Genomic DNA, 13900 nt, shown 5'->3' on the forward strand with positions numbered 1-13900 from the left:
ACTTTCCTGAGACCAGGCACCTTACTACCAGCCTAACCTCACGGTGCATTCAAGACTGTCCCAGCGTAGGTCTAACCAGTATAAATCTCCTGCTAAACCATTGCACCTACCGAATTCCTGCCTGATGGTCATTCTCAGTGACTCTCCTTTCACTGCTGCTTTAGAGCAGTTGCAAATTTTGCATCCCCTCTCCCTTGTCCCGGCAGCACCGCTGATCTGATGTAAAGTAGCCTTCGTGTTAACAGAGAAACAGGCCTCTATTTCCCTGCAGTTTATTTTATAGAATCGTAGAATGGTTCAGGTTGGAAGGGACCTTGAAGATCATCCAGTGCCACCCCCTGTCCTGGGCAGGACCCCCTCCCCCCAGCCCAGGGTGCCCCCAGCCCCGTCCAACCCGGCCTTGAACCCCTCCAGGGATGGGGCAGCCACAGCTTCTCGGGGCACCCTGCGCCAGGGGCTCAGCGCCCCCACAGCCAACAATTTCTTCCCAATATCTCATCTCAACCTCCCCTCTGTCAGTGTCAAACCGTCCCCCCTCGTCCCACAGCTCCCCTCCCTGACCCAGAGTCCCCCCCCAGCTCTCCTGGAGCCCCTTTAGGCACTGGAAGGGGCTCTCAGGTCTCCCCAGAGCCTTCTCTTCTCCAGGCTGACCCCCCCACCTCTCCCAGCCTGTCCTCCCAGCAGAGGGGCTCCAGCCCTCCCAGCATCTCCGGGGCCCCCTCTGGCCCCGCTCCACCTGGTCCATGTCTCTCCTATGTTGGGGACTCCAGAGCTGGAGGCAGTATTCCAGGGGGGGTCTCCCCAGAGCAGAGTAGAGGGGCAGAATCCCCTCCCTTATAGACAGGTTTGGAAGTTTGGGGTTTTTTTTTGCCATAAATGAAACAGCATCCATGTGTTTCTACTGCAGTGTGTTTTGTCTTTCTGCTGTGACTTCCCTCCCACAGGTCCGATTTTATTTAACATCTCTAATTTAATGATGTGGCAGGGGGAGGAAAGCAGCCTGCTAATGAAATTTGCAGAGAGCCAAAGACTGGGCAGCTCTGCAAACGCAGCTCAGGACTGTAAAGACAACACGGGAGGGGGGAGGTCGGGAACCAGGGTGGGATATAAGGAGGGTCTTGGCCTGGGAAATGCAGGCTGATGATCCCTGGGCCGGCAGGGTCTGTGGGGAGCAGTGACATGGTCGACACGGTCCTGGTTAAGGTTGGAGATCACCCAGAGCTTCACACCTCGCGCAGGGCTGGCTCTGCCTGCACCGCCGGGGCAAAGGAGGTAACGGCATTCACTGGAGCGAAAACATTAGCAGAGAGGGGAGGAGAGAATCCAACACAACAACATCTGCCTGGCTCTGTCAGGCAGCACGCAGCCTGGAAAACACACACCTCGACAGGGTTTTTATGGCCTGACGTACCCCTCGGGGACCGCTGCAGGAGCCCCGCTGCTGTGCAGAGCTTCAGCAGAGTGAAGGAGCACCCGGACCACACCGATGGTGACCTGGGACACGGGCCAGGTTCTCTCCTTGGTGATGTGTCCTCCCCCCGACTGCCAGTGGGGATGCAGGTCCACAGCACGGGGATCCTCTGTGGATCCTCACTGCATCCCTCAGGTACGGCGGCTTCCACGATCTGGCTGGAGGGATCTGTTCCTCACCCGACGCCGGCTGCGTCCTTTCTCCAACATGAAGAAGAGCTGTGGCAGAGTCCCCATGGGACACTGCTAGCCAGGCTCGGCTGGCCCCCTCTCCGCTTTGCTCTCTCCCACCTTGCTCCACATCAACAGGACTTATTTGTGATGCTAAGATAATTCCCAGGGATTTAGGAGCTCATTTCATTTGATCTGCCTCGTTAATTCCCAAGTCAAGCGCTGATTAAAGGCCACATGTCAGAGATCTGGAAACTCACTCGCAGGTTTTTCAGCAAGACCCTTTGCGTAGCCGTGGGGATCGCAGGGTCCCGGCACCCACGGCCGCCGCTCGACACGGTTACGCTGAGCGTGGCAGGCTGCCCTCAGCCGCATGGGAGAGAGCGGGCAAGGGGGCACGGAGCGGGGGCGATCGGGGGTCCTCAGGTCCTGCAGTGCTCATGAGCACTCTGCTGACCCTCACAAGGCTCCCGCAGGGACAAATGCACCGGGTGGAGCTGAGGGGTCTCTCGCCCCTCATCAGGACCAGCATCACTTGTGCTAGCCAGGGCCACTGACCAGCAGAGCCCCACTTTCGTCAGCACGTAGCAGATAAAACAAGAACAAAATCCTTCATTTCTGAGCTGTCTCAAACTCCTTCGGATGCAAAGGAAAAAAAAAAAATCTGGAAGCAAAAAGGATTTTTTATTTCATGTCTCTCAAAATGTTTTGGTATTTTCTAAATGAAAAGTTTCTCCAGAGTTTTGATGCTGAAAAAACAACAAACACCGCAACAACTCAGCAAAACACGTTTGCAAAGCGTTTCAGTGGTACCACACTTGCATTTTTCTCTGAAAAAAAGCCGCTTTGGTACAAAACCTTAATTTAGCTCCAGCCTCATCCAGTTTCAGCATGATGCAGAGGTATCACCTCCCTTTCTCTGTAAACTATTATCAGCACATCCTCCACAGAACAGCAACTTGCGCTTTGTATTCCAGCCCTTGGGTACGGAAAACGGGAAGGGCCATAATTCCATCTGTATTCTCCTCTTATTCCTGCTCCTTGAACAGGTCGAAGCTGTGGCCAAAAGAAGAAATGACAAGGCTCTTCCCATTTTGCCAGGAGCCCAGCGATTGCCCAATAAATCTCCGTCTGCAGAAGTATTAGTCACTCATGCCAAGGCGAGAAGCGAGGGTTTGAATGACTGCGACTCTCCCATTTCGCCTCTGCGAGCGCAGGAACAATACAAGCCCAGCCACAAAAAGCCGTGGCTCAGCGGAGTGATAAAGGAACCGGCCTCGCGGAGAGACTTCCCACCTCCTACCAAGGGCCCCGCTGTTTCCTTTTCAGCTCAGTCATTTTTCCATGAGAAAATGCCCTGGGAAACTGATTCTTCAGCGTGGGGGCACTTTTGTTCATGATGCCCTAATCCAGAGTTGTCATACACTTTTCCTTCCAGACGGGAAAACAGAATCTTCCCAAGACGTCAGAGGAAGGCCCCTGGGAACCACTTCTCTCCCCCCCCCCCAATCCAGTAAGTTACATGGCCTCCAGAAGGCAAATTAATAACCCCACATATACTATGGGCTAAAATTATCTTGAGTGAGATCTGTGCATCCACCAGCACAGCAGACGGCTCTGAAAGAAGAGACAGAGCAAAACCCAGCGGCTGAAAATTGAAGCAAGTCCAATTTTAGCTACAGTGTGTACTTAAAAAGAAAAACAAGAAATCCAGGGAGGACAGGCAGTCTGGGAATGTGTGTTTTTAAACAAAGATTGGGTACATTTTTAACGTACACTTTAGCTTAAGCGGAGTTATAAATGAGATAGATGTAGAAACTACCGAGTAAAGTTCTCTGCCTTGCCTCACGTGTCCCAGGGTGGGTATAGAGCTTTGTGTGAACCAAAAGCCCCAATTCCCTGGTTGTCGCTAAAGTGCACTCATTTTCTCCCAGCGCAAAACTTCGTGAGCAAAATCCTTACAGGAGCCTGGGAACAGGACGCAACTTGCTGCAGGTTCAGCAGCGCCGAGCCCGCGTGACACCCAGGACCCAAAGCTCTTCACAGCACAGAGAATACCCGGGGCGTGCAGGATGGAGGCAGCAGGACTCGGCCTCCAAGACACCGACTTGGAGGGGGGAATTATTCTGGCCAATGTGTAGTTAGCAGCCGGGATGCCCATTGGGATGCTCCAGGTCCAGCATCTTTCTTTCCCCCGCTCCATGCCCCCGCAGGACCCGCGGCAGCGACGGAGCTGGCGGGGGAGAGCAGAGGGCTCTCACGGGCGCTGGCGGAGTTTGGCTCCGAGCCGCAGTGCTCACGCGAGGGCTCTGGTGACTAATTTCACCTCCTGCAGCACTGCTCTCAGAGCGGTGCTCTGGAGGCGTCTTTGCTGATGGCCCAGCCGGGGATTTTGGCTGGAGAGCCCAATTTTTTCTCATTTCTGAGGAACGATTCGCTTTGCCTGCAGGAGAGCAGTGGGATTTCAAGCAAGAGGAGGCTGAGGTGAGACAACGGGAGATACAAGGTCCAAAAGCAACTGGAAAAAAAAAAACGACCCCAAACCCAGCATTGTGCCCCTTCTCTCCAATTTGTGTGTCTACTCTGGTTTAAAAAGCTCTGATTATTTAGCAGGACGCTGATCAAAAGGGAGATGGCCAACCTGATGTCACAGCAGCTCTGTCGGCGCTTTTGCAAAGGGCGGCACTGCGATTCTCCGAGCCTTCGTGACGTGGAGCAAGAGAAAAGCAAGGGAAATAAAGACATTTTAATGTCTTTATTGAATAAAGGGGGCAGGTATGGGTCCTGAGGACTTTGCGTCCAAACCTTCAGCACTTGCATCTGCCAGTGAGCAGAAATGTGTAACCAAGGAGGCTGCGAGAGGCACCACGCAGGAGATGGGTTTCCCTTCGGAAAGGCTGATGGGACATCGCGTCGTTGGAGTCTCTTAATCCACCACTTAATGCAGTACTGGGAGCACAACCTTTTACAATACGCTGTTCGGAAACTGAGCTGCCTGACAAGGTTAGAGCCTGCGGGCTAAATAAACCAAACACCTCGTTTCCTGAGGTTCCTCTGTCTCCTGCCTCCAGCAACAGTGTCCACCCCACCCTGGAGCTCCCAGTGCCTGACGGGGACTGCGGCACGGCCAGGCGTTCATCCTGCAGGGAGGAGAGGAGCAAAATGTGTCAGCTTCCTAGATGTGAGGATGAAGGCAACGGACTGGAAACCACGCCAGCACCCATCCCTTCCAAAACAATGCCCGACACTCCCGAGTTAGAAGGGAAATGCTCCCTAACGATGTGGCGTGGGAACTCTGCCCCACGGCGTGACGCCATTGCTTTCGGGCGAGAGCCCTGCAGCAGTTCTGCAGCGCACGGACCGTCAATCCTTCAGCACTGCAGGGAGATTTTGGGGATGGACAGGCGTCCAGGCTGGGAGTGACCTTGCTTCAGGGAATTAAGCCAGAGAAATGAGTGTGAATTCAAGTACTTTCCGTCCTCCACAGAGCTCACAGGGAACTGGAGGTTCAGTCTTACTTAATTATGGGGAAGAGATAAAGGAAAGACTGGCTCCTCGGTAGCAGACATTCGCAGAAGCCAGCATCCAGTCTGGTTTGACTCTTAACCCGTGCTGATTTTCACAGTTCCTGTACCTAAAATAAAAGGAAACTCGCAAAAAAAAAAAAATCCTCTTGAAGGGGTGGAGAGACTGCGTTTCTCTCCCGGACGCCTGTGGCCTCGGGGGAGGCATGGGCTGGGGTTACAGCTCTCCCCCTGCTTGTCCCCGCCTGCCCCACAGCTGGGGCATGGGGAAGCAGAGCGAGCGCTTTCTGGGCTAGCTGACAGGCCCAGGAGGATGCCAAGCACCCTCCTCTGCTCCCAGGTCTGCTCCACGATTACCATTCTCTTGGTTCTTTTTGAATCCAACATGGTTTATTACTGCTAGAATTATTTTTATTGTTGCAAAGAAATCACGACACTTCCAGTTCACAACACGGGAGCAAAACCAGGTACACGGAGTTGTGTTTGTTTAAGGTAAACAGAGGTTAATAAAGAAGATTAGGAATGTAATTATACCTCAGTGGCATTACGAAGGGGATATTAGGAATCATTTAACAGACAAGAGGTTCAGTCAAAATGGGTTATTTAATAGGACTCAAAATATACAGACAAATGAGCAGAGCAAAGGGCTTCCGGTGCCCATCAGCTTCACCTTCCAGAGATGCACACAAAACTCCGGGCCAGGATCGTTAGATGTTCGTTAGGGGACTCACACCATGTGTTTTGACAAACCACCTAAGAGCACAGCTTTCCCACAGACCGGCAGAGCTGCAGAGACCCGGTGCTTCTGTAGCGACCTTCTTCCCAGGCTCTCCTGCCGGTTACAATTCCAACTACTCAGCCGCGTCCCGTTCAGAGCTGCACTTGTGAGAGGACGCTGAGGGTGCTGCAGTTTGGGGCATGTCCTGGTTCATCAGGGCAGACGCCAACTCCAGCGATCACTGCTCAGACGCTTCTCGTGCCCACAAAGGTTCCTGGCGTGGATGGGAGAAGCTACGGCAGCGGTGCAGCGCAGGAACATCCAGTTCTGCTCCAAAGCTGTACACTCAGTTCATGGAAGCTCCGGATGGGCGAGACGGGGTTTCTCCAAGATTCACCGCCTGCTGCTTGACCTCGGTGTAACTTGAGAGCTCTCAGTGCTTCGGCCGCGGAACCCCGAAGCTGTGACTTCCTCGAGGAAGCTGCAAAGCAAAGTTAAGGTTAGCAGAGACAAGGGCCAACTTTTCATGCAGACAGAAAGTAACGGCGTGGCCTGGCCTCAAGCCTTTGGACAAAACCAACAAGTGCTCTACAACCTCAGAGCTATGGAAATGTCTGTAGATGGAGGGACAGAGTCACTCCGTATGTGGTGAACGTGGCAAAGAGGAGAGGACCTGCTCCCAACAGCATGAGATCCAACAAAAAACCCACCCAGAAAAGGGATCCTGGTCCCAACGGTGATGCTCCTTCCCCTCCTCAGGCTCACATCAAACCCAGCAGCTCTCCCCCCAAGGACTGAGGGTCCCTGAAGGAGCACATGGCAAAGGGACACTCAGATCAGGACTCATGTCCTCCAGCATAAAAGCATCACCCCGAGAGCCGGCATTGGGGCGCACCGGTTCCCTCTGCAGTCGAGGGACAGCGGCAGGGTGGACGGATCACCCTCTGACTGACCTACTCCTCAGGGGAAACATCCTCAGACTGGGACAGCTCCAGTTAAGAGACGCTAATCCAAGAGGGAATAAGCGAATGGCAGCCCTGGAGAATGGCTCCCATTTTCCAGCAACACATCCTCCCATCAGCCAGGATGAATTCAATGAGGGAGAACAAAGCGCAAAGCTCTGGGACTGCAGTGACCTGCCCTGGGGCCCAAAATCTCCCAGCACGGATCACCAGCTCAACATCTTCACTTAATGCAGCCGTTCATCCTTACATGCTCCACCCCGTCCAGGAGGTCTCTCGTCTCTCCCCATGCCATGAACGATAAGGCTTCCGAAGCGAGGGCTGCCGCTCCTCGCGGGCTCAGCTCAGCATCTGGCCGGCGCTGGCAGCCCCGCTCGCCGTTCAGCGACAAAGCCAGGAAGGCCAACGGTCAGCCTTGTTTTTCTGCTCACTCTCAAATCTTCCTGTGGGGATGATAAGGCAGGAAGAGGCAGGGTGGAAACCTCCTGCTGAAGGCATCCTTGACGTTTCACAGCCAGGGCTTTCTGGAAAGCAGCCCCTTGAGCCGCCTGGGTCGCCGCTTGTGCCTCCCGCCCCAGCTCCTCAGCCTCCCCCCACAGCCTCCCTCCCATTTCCAGCCTCTTTAGAGCACACTCAAACCTAAATAACGAGCCATGTGGAAACCCCGGGGCGCTAACCGTTCATTCGGACGCATCTCAAGAAAGTTTTAACTCAGTAAAATGCTTATGTACACACTCAGCTTCATCCCACTCCCTCCCCTGTGTGATTTTCCAAGGCGAGTTAAGGAAGTTAGGGGGCTAGACCCCGAGGAACTTGTCAATTTGAGATTTATGTACCAGTTTGCCCTATAAAGTCAAGTGAACGGCTCAAGTGCACCCCAGAGCACTGGTCCCACACAATCCCCAAAAGATAACATATTCAGAGACGCATTTGAATAGGTGAAGCGCTTCTCAAGGGAAAAATTGTCAGGTGGAGATCAGGGGCTGGCGTTGGCCGACTGCAGAGGGAAAAAAGGTGGAAACAGGTAGCGAGCGTGCAGCAGGTCGTGAAAGCATCTGGGAGTTGGGAGGGCTGGGCGCCGTTCAGGTCCTGAGATCCTGAAATTGCAATCTGCAAGGCCGTCCAGTCCTAGCCCAAATCCGTTTCCACTTAAGCCCTGTTACGTCTTCGGGAGCGGAGTTCGGCTCAGTGTTTTGATAGTTTGGAAAGTCCCATTCTGGTATGCTTGTGGTGCGTCTCCAAAGCCTTGTATGGACACGGCTGAAGTCACGATCACTGTGGAGGCAACTCCATTTGTCAGCAAAGAATTTCTGCTGCGTGCAGGACCGGGGTTGTGTGGCACTGGTGGCAAGAGAGATGATTTCTACCTCGATGAGTCTGCAAAATGGGTTTCACCCATTCTGTCACCAGCCAGTCTTCAAAGGCCAGTTTTATCCCCGAAACGTGTCACGGTGGTTCAGTTTCCAGGCTTACACCTGGCCAGGATCCCAGATCCGTTTCCTACCTGGGTGGAGGAGCTCGTGCAGCGAGCGGGGATGTGGGTACACACACAGAGTGGGGTCTGTGGGAGCTGCAGCCGGGTCGGCCGCATCGCGCCCGCCCTCCAGCAGCCTCGGCCGTGCTTCAACAGCGCCGCAGAGCTTCACCCGGCACAGCGCGACCAAGCTGGGAAGGCTAAACCTTGGAAACACTATTGTTTAAATAGGTCTAAAAGTGGGTTAAAGTTTGAGGCTAATTCAATCCTTTCAAGAGGAAAAAGAAACCTTTGAAAGAATAATGGTTTAAAGCTCCTTGCATTGTTTTTGATTGATTATAGGCTTTTATATGCTCTTGGACAGCGCTCCTGCCCATAACATTCAAACGAGGGCAGAGGGGAGCACTGCACTAGGGCCGGAGCTTAGAGCTAGTCCCAGTTTCACCAGCAACTGACAGCTCACTCCTGCTCCCCACCTCCATCCTTCAAGTGCCCGGCCATGGATGGAGCATTGTCCCGCGTACACCGACCGGACCCTTTTCTCCTGTGTCCCAACACGGCTCCTGAGCAGCCGCTCGAACACAAACACCAGGGCAAGCCGCTGGCGAGCAAACCTTCCCATGCGACATCCCCGTCTGTCTGTACGAGAAGCCTCTGAAGCCAGAGGAGCTGTGACCGCTGCCCAGAAAACAGAACGCTGGTGGCAGTTACTTACACCCGTCAGTCTGCGCGGTTTGGGAGGCAGCAGAACACTCCGCAAAACCACAGCAACGCTCCCACAGAAGAGCTGAGGAGGATACGTTACCAGGAAGATGGTTACTCTGGCAATGCGGTACAGTGCTACCGGTTTCTAGGTTGACTCATTCCTTCAATATGCTGATCAATTATCTGAACATTAATGCTTTTATTAAAAAAAAAAAAAGAAATACAAGTCAGGATATACCACAAATCCTACAAAAATGTGATTCCTCTACAACAGGTCTAAAATAGGTCTACCTGCCCAGGTTGTGAATAAGCAGGGTTTAAAAAAAATAATAAAAAAATAAAATCTCATGCAAATGCCTGCACCAATTTCCAGATCTTAACACCGCACAGCTCAGAAATATGCATTCGGGGGGGGCAGCAGCCTCATTTACAAGAGGCACACGGGAGCACCGCTTGTGCTATGGTCATTCTGCTCCGTGATTACAGCGCGAGAGCTGTCCCTCCTCCGGTTTTATTTTTAGGCATTAGAGTCGGGCAGAGCGAGTTCTTCCCAGAGAATGACTTGCTTTTATTTTTAAAGGGGAATCCTGTTTACTTGCTACCTGGAGAGAAAGTCTGTGTGTGTGGAGAGGGAGATGCAGTCAGACGCTGTCACTTTATACTTCAGGAGGTCTTAAAGAAGCAGCAGCAGCAGCAGAACCTCATGAAGTCCAACAAGGCCAAGTGCGGGGTCCTACATCTGGGTCGGGGCAACCCCAAGCACAACTCCAGGCTGTGCGGAGAGTGTATGGAGAGCAGCCCCGAGGAGAAGGCCCTGGGGGTGCTGATTGACGAGAAGCTCAGCATGAGCCGGCAGTGTGCGATCGCAGCCCAGAAGGTGAACCGTATCCCGGGCTGCATCAGAAGTGTGGCCAGCAGGGCGAGGGGGGGATTGTGCCCCTCTGCTCTGCTCTGGGGAGACCCCACCTGCAGTGCTGCCTCTGGCTCAGGAGTCCCCAACATAAGAAGGACACGGACCTGGTGGAGTGGGGCCAGAGGAGGCCCCGGAGATGCTGGGAAGGCTGGAGCCCCTCTGCTGGGAGGACAGGCTGGGAGAGGTGGGGGGGTCAGCCTGGAGAAGAGAAGGCTCCGGGGAGACCTCAGAGCCCCTTCCAGTGCCTAAAGGGGCTCCGGGAGAGCTGGGGGGGACTCTGGGTCAGGGAGGGGAGCCATGGGATGAGCGGGGATGGTTTGACACTGAAAGAGGGGAAATTTAGATTAAATATTAAGGAGAAACTCTTGGCTGTGTGGGCAGTGAGCCCCTGGCGCAGGTTGGCCCGAGAAGCTGTGGCTGCCCCATCCCTGGAGGGGTTCAAGGCCGGGTTGGACGGGGCTTGGAGCAACCTGGGCTGGGGGGAGGGGTCCCTGTCCAGGGCTGGGGGGTGGGACTGGATGATCTTCAAGGTCCCTTCCAACCCAAATCATTCTGTGATGCTAAAAGTGGGTAACATGACCACCTCGGAGCATCCCCTGCACAGATGGTGTCCCCGTCCGGAGCGAGAGCCAAACTCCCACCCGTGGCAGCGAGGTGAGCTGTGCCACGGCTGGTGTTGTTCCCAGGACCTTGAGGATCCTGCGAGAAACGGAGCGAGCATCCAGCGCAGTGGTCACAGCCACTCCAGCCTGGCTGGGAAAGCCTCTGCTCAGAGTGACAATATCAAGAAGAATTTGAACCCATCTCCCCGCTCTGCTCCAAACCTTCCCAACACTCCTCCCCCCGTAGGCACAGGTGACCGGGATCTGCCGGCCAAGCACATCGCAGCCACGTTTGGCACCACCGGGCTCGTAACTGTATCTGGGTAAGTGGGTCAGGCTCCACATCCCTGTGGATTAGTCACAGCAGGTTTGTGCTTAACCTGTGCTCTGGATGAGTCAGCCCCATGCGCCAGATGTTCCTCCTGGTCTTGGTCTTCCATTTTTAGCCGATTATTGATCATTTTTTAACCCTTTCTCCTCCATACCCTGCAGAATTTCTTTGCAATCCATTTGCCTGTGGCGGCAAAGAACAGAGCCGGTCGCCCGCGGGACTGCCGGTAAAACTCTGCCAACAGCAAGGACTCGGCTCCTTCACTCTGAATTTTCCTGAGGAAGCGAGGGAAGCCAGAGCCGCTTCCGCCCAGCGTTCAGCCCGGAGAAGCGGAGCGGTTCGGAGGCACTGTCAGCCACGTCAAGTGCTCCGACTTCTTCAATTCAAAATCCGGTAATTACCTTCTTTCCTTTTCTCTCCCTCCCTAATGCCCAAAATCTCTTTGCATTCTGCGCTTTGGTATGAGCACACGACCCTCCACCAATGTTGACTTAAAGACTGTTTCGGAGAGCAATTGAAAACCTACAGGTTTACCTCCAGTTTTGCCCAAATTTATCTGGCTCCTGCAGGTAATTACAGATGTTGCTATGGTCAGTTAAGGCACGGCACTAAGTCAAGGAAGAACAATCACCATAAATATAATTTAAATACGTATTACATATATCTTTTTTAAAAACCCTATGATTACTAGTCCCCAGCCTTTCAGCCCTTGCATTGCAGCTCGTTATGTTGCAGGAAAAAAAGCAGACAGGAGCTCTACGCACTCTCAGGTCTTTGTTCTTCAAGCGGTTCGGCCGGTGGCCGGGCGCGACGGTGCAGCTGCGGACTGCGTCCCCCGCACGAGCCGCTGCACAATTGCCTTAAACGGGCAGATGTGGCATTTCGACAGTCGCACGCCGGGCACAGCTCTGCAGCGCACTATTGCCTACGCTCATCAGGCAGGAAAACACGGCCAGGACGGCTCTTTTACCTTTTTGACGAGTCATAATAGAAGTATTTTTAGTAGGTGCCAAAATTTCCTAAGGAAGAGGCAGCCGATCTGCTTGGATTAGAAAAACACTGCAAATTCCTTGACAACAACAGATTTTTTTCCACGCTGCCGGCGTTTCTCAAAGGATCACAAAGCCTTACCGAGTGCCTGTCCGTGTACCCTCCGAGATGTATCAGCGTGAGGGAACAGAGGATAAAAATTCACTAAACTGAGATGGGACAGATTTAAGGCCTCATCTGCAGCCAAACGGAGTGCGCACAATCAAAGAAATTTTCTGATCTTTGGCTTTCTGCATTTCTCTGGCTTTCATCGCTTGACTTTTCAGCACCCCCCACTGCTTTACTGCATTTTTTTCCTCCCAACTCTTGCGTGCGGCCAGGAAGAGAAGAGCCGAGCCGTGTTCCCAACCCTACGGCTGCCTGACGTGCCCACGTGTGATGGCAGGGAAGAGGCCGAGGAATAGGTGCGCTACGCGGATCTAGCTGTTAGAGGCAGAGGAGGGATGCCGAGAAATGAAATTTTTCTCATACCTTGTAAAACCACTGGGATTTTCTCACCCAGGGGAATGAACTCCAACAGTAGAGCCCGTCAGCTTCTGTAGCCTGATGTAGGTATAAGGAATCCCTTAGACTACGTGCCTCAACTCAGGATATGAGCACTGTTATTAGACGCCTGCCCCTATTTTGCATCTCTATGGGTATAAATCCACAAAGATCAACAGGGACAGATTCTCCATGACACAACTGTGTGGCATAAGGAACCTCTGAGGAGGTACCTACTACACCTACTTTGGGACCCTCTTTGCAAACACGGGATGTTGTATTTTTCATCCCTACACTGAGTATTTTTCACTCCCCCTCTTTAAAGCATCTACTTATGGTACATTCACTGGACAATGCAGATGGTCTCTTAAACAGATAATCTTCCCACAAATATACAGCTCTAACAACATAACCAGCTCTGAAGGCTTCTTTGTCTCCCGCTTTGTAAAAAAGCGGAATGGATATCCCTTAAGCCATCCCCCACCCTGCAAACACAGATGTTGATCACAATTTAAGTTGGACTGGTAAGAACAATGAAAGCACAGGATTAGTGTGCTTACATGGGCTGCTCAGCGCATTAATATAAAAATCTCCTTGTTTATTGTGACATATCAACCCTAATCCAGCAGAAATAAGCAACAGCTCATTAAAGGAAGGCCAGTGGATTACGGGGGGAGTTTGGACACAATAAAATAAAATCTAGGTTTCCTTGCATCAGATGCCTCGGTGTATTTGCTGAAATAGCCGTGACCCTCACGCACTTTGCTGGAATTGCGGGTAACACTCGGTGGATGGGAAACTTCTTCATTTCTCAGATGTCCTGAGCGAGTCGGCACCGGCTGCTCTCCTCTGCGCACAGGAGCCAGCCAGGCCAGTCTTCCCTCCAAAAGGGCTTGACATTACCGACCCAAAAGTTTGAATTTTTTATTATTCTTATTAATGTGGCCTCTTATCATTTAGGAAATCTGATTCAAGCCACTTGGGAAAGTGAATCATTTGGGGCTGGGATATTTGTAGAATGGGGCCCTGGACAGTCCTCACCCTGCAGTTCCCAGGCAGGACCCTGGAGCCGTCAGCCCTTAAAAAGCAACAGCCTTTTTTATTTTTTCTTATTTTTTCCCCACTTCATTCTTTGAAATGCAAATTTTGATACAGTATCCTAGTTTTTCTGTAAATAATTCAGAGACTGCGCCAAAACGTAGTGGCGGTAGAAACCCCAGCCGTTCCTCGTTACAGCACAAATGGAAGAAGCGGAGCCCAACGATGTAGCTACAAATCCTGAACTTCGTAAAGCAGGACCGAGAGACGGTCCCCGCTCAGAGACCTTCTGCTGCACAGAGACAAAGGAGAGAGTTGCCCAACGTCACCAGCAGAGCTGGGACAGCAACCTAAAGCTCAAACCACCTTCTCACACCCCTCCTGCTCGCCATGCTCCTGCTTTCCTTCTCCTACTCAAAACGCTGCTGGTGAGTTTTCTCTGTTCCCCTCCCGCCCAGT

General features: G+C 52.8%; 1 protein-coding gene across 1 annotated transcript in view; it reads right to left on the reverse strand.

Moving 5' to 3' along the window:
- Positions 1–5623: 5623 nt before the first annotated feature.
- Positions 5624–13900, reverse strand: part of VPS45 (vacuolar protein sorting 45 homolog) — a gene marked incomplete at its 5' end in the record, with an annotated part of 29818 nt that continues 21541 nt past the window's right edge. Inside the window, one exon of the mRNA XM_082496068.1 lies at positions 5624–6364. Within this exon, the coding sequence (XP_082352194.1) occupies positions 6277–6364 (88 nt within the window). The 3' untranslated portion in view covers positions 5624–6276. The remainder of the gene's footprint in view (positions 6365–13900) is intronic.

Source organism: Vanellus vanellus (genome assembly GCF_965231255.1).
Source record: "Vanellus vanellus genome assembly, chromosome: 27".
NCBI lineage: Eukaryota > Metazoa > Chordata > Aves > Charadriiformes > Charadriidae > Vanellus > Vanellus vanellus.